The sequence below is a fragment of the Triticum aestivum genome, chromosome 2D, assembly GCF_018294505.1.
Source record: "Triticum aestivum cultivar Chinese Spring chromosome 2D, IWGSC CS RefSeq v2.1, whole genome shotgun sequence".
Taxonomy (NCBI): domain Eukaryota; kingdom Viridiplantae; phylum Streptophyta; class Magnoliopsida; order Poales; family Poaceae; genus Triticum; species Triticum aestivum.
The window spans coordinates 504,230,455-504,240,184 of NC_057799.1; the positions used below are offsets into that span (position 1 = coordinate 504,230,455).

Genomic DNA, 9,730 nt, shown 5'->3' on the forward strand with positions numbered 1-9,730 from the left:
ACCATGTCTGTACATGCTAGGTTTGTCAAGTTTAACCCAAGGATTCCGTGTGTGCAAATCTGGCTTACACCCGTTGTATGTGAACGTAGAGTCTATCACACCCAATCATCATGTGGTGCTTCAAAACGATGAACTTTGGCAACAGTGCATACTCAGGGAGAACACTTTTATCTTGAAATTAAGTGAAGGGATCATCTTACAATGTTACCGCCGTTCTAAGCAAAATAAGATGCATAAAGGATAAACATCACATGCAATCAAAATATATGACATGATATGGCCATCATCATCTTGTGCTTTTGATCTCCATCTCCAAAGCATCGTCATGATCTCCATCATCACTGGCTCCACACCTTGATCTCCATCGTTGCGTCGAGGTCGTCTCGCCAACTATTGCTTCTACAACTATTGCTAACGCATAGCGATAAAGTAAAGCAATTACATGGTGCTTGCATTTCGTACAATAATTAAAAGACAACCCTAAGGCTCCTGCCGGTTGTCGATATTACAAAACATGATCATCTCATACAACAACGTATATCACATCACGTCTTGACCATATCACATCACAAGATACTCTGCAAAAACAAGTTAGACGTCCTCTACTTTGTTGTTTGCAAGTTTTACGTGGCTGCTACGGGCAACTAGCAAGAACTGTTCTTACCTACACAAAATAACAACGGTGATTATCAAGTTTGCTGTTTTAACCTTCTTCAAGGACCAGCCGCAGTCAAATTCGATTCAACTAAAGTAGGAGAAACAGACACCCTCCAGCCACCTTTAGGCAAAACAAGTTGCATGTCAATCGGTGGAACCGGTCTCATGTGCGTGGACATGTAAGGTTGGTCCGGGCCACTTCATCTCACGATACCACCGAATCAAAATAAGACATTGGTGGTAAGCATTATGCACATCACCGCCCACAACTTCTTTGTGTTCTACTTGTGCATATCATCTACGCATAAACCTGGCTCTGATACCACTGTTGGGGAACGTTGCACGGAAAAACAAAAAAAATTCTACGCACATGCAAGATCTATCCATGGAGATGCATAGCTACGAGAGGGGAAGATCATCTACATACCCTTGTAGATTGCTAAGTGGAAGCGTTTATCACGTAGCATGCAATTTCAAAAAAATTCCTACGCCCACGCAAGATCTATCTAGGAGATGCATAGCAACGAGAGGGAGAGTGTGTCTACGTACCCTCATAGACCGTTAAGCGGAAGCGTTTATCACACGGTTGATGTAGTCGTACTCTTCGCGATCCGATCATGATCCAACCGATCTAGTGCCAAACGGATGACACCTCCGAGTTTAGCACATGTGCGGCTCGATGACGTCTCCTCCTTCTTGTTCCAGCAAGAGGGAGAGGATAAGTAGATGGGATCACAACCAACACGACGGCGTGGTGGTGGAGCACCGACAGCGCTTCGCTAAGCGTCGCCGGGACGATGCGGTGGAACTATGGAGTAACGGAAGAGGGAGGGGCGCCAAGGGCTTCGTCTGTCCTCTTGGGGCGCCCCCTCCCCTCTATATATAGGTGGAGGAGCATGGGAAACGGCACCTCCAAGCCCTGGGGCGTAGATAAGGGGGAGAGGACTTGGACTCCAAGTCCAATCCTATTCCTACTAGGACTCCTTCCTTTTTTGCCTTCCCTAGCCACATGGGCTTTTGAGGACTTGTTGCACCTAGCTCAATAAGGCCAGGGCGCCTCCCCGCAGCCCATGCTAGCCCTTGGGTCGTGGTGTAACCACTTGTGGACCCCTCCGAAACCTTCTGGAAGCTTCCCGGTACAATACGAGAAAAACTACACCTTTTCCCGGAACCCAGAATATGACTTCCCATATATAAATCTTTACCTCTCAACCATTCCGAGACTCCTCGTGATGTCCGAGATCTCATCCGGGACTTCGAAAAATATTTGGTTACCACTCATCAAATATTCCAATACTACTCTAGCGTCAACGAACGTTAAGCGTGCGACCCTACAGGTTCGGGAATTATGTAGTCATAACCGAGACACCTCTCCGCTCAATAACCAATAGCGGGACCTGGATGCCCATATTGATTCCTACATATTCCACGAAGATCTTTTATCGGTTGAACCTTTATGACAACATACGTAATTCCCTTTCTCTGTCAGTATGTTACTTGCCCGAGATTCGATCGTCGGTATCTCTATACCTAGTTCAATCTTGTTACTGGCAAGATTCTTTACTCGTTTCGTAATACATCATCTTGCAACTAACTCCTTAGTCACTTTGCTTCTAAGCTTCTTGTGATGTGTATTACCAAGAGGGCCCAGAGACTCTCCGATACACGGAGTGACAAATCCCAATCTCGATTCATGCAAACTCAACAAACACCTTCGGAGATACCTGTAGAGCATCTTTATGATCACCCAGTTACGTTGTGTCGTTTGATAGCACACAAGGTATTTCTCTGGTATCCGGGAGTTGCATGATCTCATGATCGAAGGAACATGTATTTGACATTAAGAAAGCAGTAGCAATAAACTAAACGATCATATGCTATGCTAACGGTTGGGTATTGTCCATCACATAATTCTCCTAATGATGTGATCCCGTTATCAAACGACAACTCATGTCTATGGTTAGGAAACCTTAACCATCTTTGATCAACGAGCTAGTCTGGTAGAGGCTCACTTGGGACACGGTATTCATGTATTTAAGTTTCCGGTTAATACAATTCTAGCATGAACAATAAACATTTATCATGATTAAGGAAATATAAAAATAACCATTTTTATTATTGCATCTAGGGCATATTTCCATCAAAAAAGGATCCTAGATGACTAGTATTTGGCATCTCGACAAATGGTAAGTGCGGCAAAATCATCAATTTACTTCAGCCCCGATAGACAGGAAAGTCGAGGTTTGTTAGATCTTGGATATCATGACAGAATCACTCTCCGATAAATATTTGGGTCTCCCCTCCATGATTGGGTGGACCATGTTGATTGTTTTAAGCATATCATGGAGAGGATCCAAAAAATGATAAATGGGTGGAAAGAGAGGACCCTCTCTTATGGCGGTAAGGAAGCATTGATCAAAACGGTGGCCCGGGCCATCCCTACGTATGCGATGAGTGTTTTCAAATTCTTGAAGAAAATTTGTAAGGGAATCACTAATGCCATTTCGCACAATAGTGGTGTGACAGGGAAAACCTGCATTGGTTCGCTTGGTGGAGGATGTGCATCCCCAAGGAAAAAGGGGGTATGGGCTTCCGCGACACTCATAATTTCAATTTGGCACTCCTAGCAAAACATGTTGGTGACTTAGTGAGCATCACGACTCCTTGTGCACAAGGGTGCTCCGATCTAAATATTACCCAACTAGTGAATTACTCCATTGTGGTCTGAAGAAGGGTGCCTCTTTTGTATGGCATAGCATTTGGGCCTGACTCAAACATTTAGGAAAGGATACCTTTGGAGGGTTGGCAATGGTCTAAAATTAAACATATGTGAGGACTGCTGGATCCCCAATAGTTCTTCGAGGAGAATCATTACGACCCGAGGAAATAGAGTTCTTACTCGTGTCAACAAACTCATTGACCTAGCGTCCAGAGAATGGGACGAGCAACTCATCAGAGATAATTTTTGGCCCATCGATGCTGATTGCATATTATAGATTCCATTGCACCAGGGCAACACGGAGGACTATGTGGCGTGCCACTTGACAAAGTCGGGTACTTTCAGTGTACGTTCGGCTTACAATAAATAGTGGGAAGATTCTTATGGCAGTATGAACCCTAGATGTCTCTCTCTCAAGGGCTTCAGGCTGCCATCCGATTTGGAAGAAGCTATGGGGTCTGAAAGTGTCAAGCAAGGTGAATTTTTTAATTTGGCTGGCCTTACACAATGCCATTCCTTGCTTTGGTGTTTGGCAAATCATCCAATCTCGACATCGGCACAATGCCTAGTATGCAAATTGCATGTGGAGGATGTGGCGCGCGCGCTATTTGGTTGCAGCCAAGCCGGGCAGATCTGGTCTCTCCTTGGGCCACATGAAATGATAAGGACAGCAAAACTTCCAGGCAGATCGGGAGCTGATATCTTGGATTCCCTACAGTGTGACTCATCAAACCAGAAGATTTACTTCGATGTGATTGAAATACCAGAGATGATGGCGGTGTCATCCTGGTATATATGTTTGCACAGGCGACAAATAGAGAAGGGAGAGGATGTGCAGAATCCTAAACGAACGGCTCAAGCTATACGAGTTGTTGCTCTAAACTTTGTTCGAGCAGCAACTAAAAAGGCAGCAGCCTCAAGAACCAACAGAGGGATGAAACCTTTGGTTGGCCATCTGGTTCTGAATATGAACGCTTCTTTCTTGGAAGATGACAATTCTGGGTAATGTGGTGCTGTTATCCGAGACGGCGCACGTTTCTTCATCGCGGCTTCCACGGCAAAACTTGAGCATGTGGGCGACGTTGAATCAGCGGAGGCGGCATCATTACTGGAGGGATTAAAGCTTGCACGCTTGATTGGGGCAAATTCTATTGTTACTCGGGCAGACAATATGACAGTTGTGGAGGCAACGACGAACAATCTAGGTCACTCTATGGTGGCTGGCCCTATATTGGATGAATGTCGATAGTTATGTGCAGATTTCGGAAAGGTCTTCTATGAATTTGGTAACAGAGAATCAAATATGGTTGCTCACTCGCTATCTCAACAGGGTCGAGATGATCCACCGTCGTTGTGGTTGGACTCCCCTGGTTTTATTTCCGGTTTACTTGCGGATGATGTAAGCGTTATTTAAAGTTAACAAAATTAGCCTTAAGGCTTTTCCTAAAAAGACGCTCTTATATTCTGGGAGTGAGCAAGTAGATGATTCGCGTTGGAGTTTGGAAACGCACTCCCTGCACGCTATTCTCCTTTCATGCATGTATACTTTACATGACCGAGCCATAAGACACTTGTTGCTCGACAGTTGCCGTTCTTGTTGTGCTGGCTTAAAAGAATAGATGAGATCTTGTGTAGTGCTCGGTTGGTAGTCGGTAGGCAGAGTTTAATTTATGGTGGCAACTGTCAACAAGGACGATACATGAACGAAATAGCTCTGTCTACTAATACTTGTCTGCTTGAAACCCTTGAGTATGGAGAGTAATCAAAATGAACAAAATGTAAGCAAATGGATACTATGTTATCTTGCACACAGTTAAGAGAGCCAGATTTTTTTTGATATTACTGTCTTAATCTCTGATTACCTATTTAACCATCTTCGAAAATCGCTTGCGAAACAAAGACTCGCTTAGTCTCCTTGATCTGCTGATTATGTACTGATTCTAGTATGAATAAGAAAACTATGTTTAGCCCAGAAATGCAGTATGATGCCACTCTTCGGTGCGGCGTGTACCTAGCATTTTCTATATGCAACATGGTCATGATTTTGGAACGTGAACCAGGTGGGGGCACCAGTGGGACCCTGTAGTCGATGCTGCAGACTAGCAGCGGTGATGTTGACAGCTCCACTTGGCTCGAACGAAACTAGTAGTAGAATAAAGCATGGACCCACGTTCCCGGGCCCACTTTTCAGCGTCCTATGTTTTTGATGGGTTCTTCTCGGTGCTGGTCAAGCAATTTGGAGCCGAACATTCGAATTCGTCGGCTCGCACGTGTCAACCCTGGTCTATCGTATGTTTGAACTTTAGCATATTTGCTGTGAACACAAAGATACTGCGCTAAAGTCTAAACAATACTTTGAGGATAAACTGTTCGTAGGACTCACGTGGAACTGGCTCAATTCTCACGTAGGGACTGGAACCTATAAACCTCCACACGCAAAAAAAAAAAAATCTATAAACCTCCACCCGCAAAAAAATTATACAAACCTCTTTTGTTTTTCCGGTTTTCCAATGTAAAGCGGGCGAAATGTCGAAATAATCTGTCACGCTGTTGCACCCATATAAGCATGCACCACGTGTAGTCGTGTAGCTATAGAAACTGATTATTAGAAGATATAAGCGTGGTGTGGCGGTGTGTGTGCGTAGCACGAAAGCGGGATCCTGGAGCGTGAAAAGTGCCAAGGTATGAACACACAGAAGGCAACGGAACAAGAAGCGGCAGGGGGTCTGGGCACGAAGAGGTGGGTACGGGGTTGTTGGGCGGGTATTTCGATCGGTTTCCTAACCAACTCCAAACGCACCCCGAAACAAGCAACCTCGAGTGCCCACGCCCTTCAATCAAAAAGGGAAAAATAGAGAGAAGAAAATCGCGTACGATTCGATCATTCCGCGGAACGGAATAGAATTGTCTTTCCGTTTTTTTTTTTTTTGCGAATGGAATAGAATTATCTTCCCTCGTTCTTCCTCCACGCCCGGATTTCTTTTCAGAGAAACCCCCTGATTTAAGCTGTCACGTAATTCGGCAGCCAATTGGCGATGGCCAGGATCGCCGGCTCGTGTGGCCCGGCGACGCGCAACGTCGCCCGGGTCTACCTAAGCCGCGAAAGCGAGGCCTCCTGTGCACAGCCCTACCGCCACAAATCGGATTACAAAAAAATTGTTTCGCACCGCTACTAGCTGTAGTACTAACACCAATCGGTTGATAAAAAATTGATACCCCGCCATCTGTTCCTTCCCTTTCGCCGAATTGAAAGGGACTGCGACTTCTAGAAATCGCAATCGGGGCCCCACTGGCGGTGACCCCGCCGCGTGCATGCACAGGGATCTCCCGCCCTCCGACGCCCGGCCCCACCCGCAAACATCACCTGCCGCTGCTGCCTCGTTCGAAATTCACGCGACCGTGGCTCGCATCGCAGGTGAGGGGTGGTGTGCTGTGCCGTGGAGCTGGACGAAACCGCGGGCCGTTTCCGGGAAAAACTGGGCGAAAACCAGGCTGTGGCGGCCACCGGCAGGCGTCGGTGGTGGTGCGTGCCACAGCAAGGCAAGGCAGAGCCAGGCCCCCTCCCCCCCTTGGTCGTCTGGAGGAGACGGCGTCACCCGAGGCGGGATTGCGTGACGCAGCGCGTATCCATCGCTTCACACCATTCACTCACCACACCCGCGCATTTATTTTAGCACAAAGGCCGCGCGGGCCCCGCCGTAACGCCCCCTCCCCGCAGGTAAGTTCGAGGTGAACAAACCCGGCCGCCCGCGACGTGGCCCGCGGCGTCAGCGGGGTTGCCGCCGTATAGGTAATGCTGTATACGGGTGGGGGTCGCTTTATAACAGCGGAGGGGGGGGGGGGGGGGGGGGGGGGGGGGGATAGGGCGTTTTATTAGGGGAAGCAATTGAATGGTATGAATGGCACCCGTTTATAGCTGGGCCTGTAGCTGTACCCATAGCATTTGCGTTCGGAGCCAGGAGTAGTATTCCGCTGCCCCTGCCTGCCTACCGCGAGCGCCTCCGTCTACCTCCTCTTCCCTCCTCCTCCTCCCGCTGCCGGCCGCGTTCCGGTTCGCCTCGCCTGCATGGAGCCCGGCGGGCCGTGGCGCGATCCGCGCCAGGGGTACATGTACGGGCTCGGATCGCCGATGCAGATGCCGGCGCAGCAGCGCTCCGACCCGGCCGCCGCAGGCGGGGTTCTCAAGCGGAGCCTCGGCGAGCTGGAGAGGTGGCAGCACCAGCGCCAGTACGTCATGCAGCAGGAGCTCTACATGCGCGCCGTCAGGCAGCGCACGGCCGCCACGTCGGCGGCCGTCTCGCCGCTCACCTCGGCGGACATCGCCGCCGTGCTCGGCGGGGTCCCGGCCCAGCCCTTCTTCTCCGGGTCGAGCCTCGGCGGTGGCCTCGCGTCGCCGTCGTCCACGCTGTCGTCCCTCACGACCGCGTCCAGGGCGGCCATGCCGCTGATTCAGCAGCATGTGCATCGGCAGGCGCCGTTCGTGCCGTCCTCGGCCCACGCGCAGGCGCATGCTCTCGCGGTGGCGAGGGTGCCGGCTCCGTCCGCGGCTGGGAGCGAGCTGTCCATCCTGCAGGACCTGGAGAAGCAGCTGCTCGGCGACGACGACGAGGCTGAGCCGGCGATGAGCGGAACCGGTTCCACGGTGACCAGCTCCGAGTGGGAGGAGACCATCCAGCGGCTCAACTCCATCACGGCCGCGCCGTCTCCTCCACTCTACGCGGAGGGGACTCCGAATAATAAGAACAACTACAGCGCGGCGATGACGGGGTCGCCGTCGAACTCGTCCACGTCCACGGCTTCTTCCTCGGCTTCCTGCTCACCGCCAATCTCGGCCACCACGTCGCGTCAATTACTGTCCGAAGCAGCGGCTGCCATAGCCGACGGCAACCTTGAAACGGCGGCCGCTAATCTGGCAACTCTCAAGCGCGCCGCTAACCCGCGCGGTGACGCGGAACAGCGGCTGGTGGCCGTGATGGTGGCCGCCTTGTCTTCGCGCATTGCGCCTGCTGCCTCGGCATCGTCCCAGCACCTCGCTGACCTCTGCGGCGCCAAGCACCATACCGGGTCCCAGCTCCTCCACGACATCACGCCCTGCTTCCGCCTCGCCCTCGACGCCGCTAACATCGCCATCGTTGAGGCCGTCGCCGGCCACCGCGTCATACATCTGGTGGACTTCGACATCAACGCCCCGCAGCACGCGGCACTCATCCAGCGCCTCGCCGACCGGCGCGTGCCGGGGACATTCCTGCAGGTGACCGCCGTAACCGATCCCACCTCACCGTTTACGCAGTCCCTAGCAGCGACGCTTCCCGGCGTCGGGGAGCGGCTCAAGAAGCTGGCGGAGCGCGCCGGCATAGAGTACCACTTCAGAATGATCAGCTGCAGAGCAGCAGAGATTGAGGCATCCAAGCTGGGGTCCGAGCCCGGGGAGGCGCTGGCCGTCAACCTCGCCTTCGCGCTCTCGCACGTGCCTGACGAGAGCGTGTCGCCGGCGAACCCCCGCGACGAGCTTCTCCGCCGCGTGCGCGCCCTCGGCCCGCAGGTGGTGACACTCGTGGAGCAGGAGCTGAACTCCAACACCGCCCCGCTGGCCACGCGCTTCTCGGACGCCTACTTGCACTACGGAGCCATTCTCGATTCACTGGACTCGACGGTCAGCCGGGATAGCGCGGACAGGGCGCGGGCAGAGGAGGCGGTGGCAAACATGTCGGCCAACGCGGTGGGCCGGGAGGGCGCCGACCGGCTTGAGCGGTGCGAGGTCTTCGGCAAATGGCGCGCGCGGTTCGGCATGGCCGGGTTCCGGCCGGTGGCGCTCGCCGCGGGCATCGCCGACCAGGTCATGGCGCGCGTCGGCGCTCCCCCGCCGGGCCTCGTCGTGAATCAAGAGAACGGCGTGCTCCGGCTCGGATGGAAGCAGCGCGTGGTGGCCGTGGCCTCCGCCTGGCGCTAATCTGGTGAGGTCGCGCCATCATTGCCATTGCCGGCACCAGACAATTGCTTAATTAATTCGCACCCGTCCTCTATTTTTATCCTTTCTTATTTGTTCGATTGGCAAGGTGTGATGAGTTTGTTCTTGATCCAGTAGTAAAGCTTAGCTGTAGCGACTCATAATCCTCGTAGCTAATATATGGAAAGAGTACATTTATTACGCTACTGATTGTCGTTGTTGTTTTTGTCACCTGTTGCTTGGAGGAGTTGTAGATAGCATCGGCCGATCCACTCCACCGCGTGGTTGTGGCTACATACACTTGTACACAGGTCGTAGTACTGCCCAAGTAGTGGGCGAGAGCGAGCATCCGGGCCTACCGCCTTTCTTGTCGATTAATGTCTGTTTCCTCACGTCGGCTCGTGAGG

At 51.6% G+C, this 9,730-nt stretch overlaps 1 protein-coding gene across 1 annotated transcript; it reads left to right on the top strand.

Moving 5' to 3' along the window:
- The first annotated feature begins 7,235 nt into the window (after window positions 1-7,235).
- LOC123054100 (scarecrow-like protein 8) lies at window positions 7,236-9,529 on the top strand. The gene has a single exon (XM_044477788.1). The coding sequence runs from the start codon at window positions 7,443-7,445 to the stop codon at window positions 9,324-9,326; it is 1,884 nt and encodes a 627-aa protein (XP_044333723.1). The 5' UTR covers window positions 7,236-7,442; the 3' UTR covers window positions 9,327-9,529.
- The last annotated feature ends 201 nt before the right edge of the window (window positions 9,530-9,730 follow it).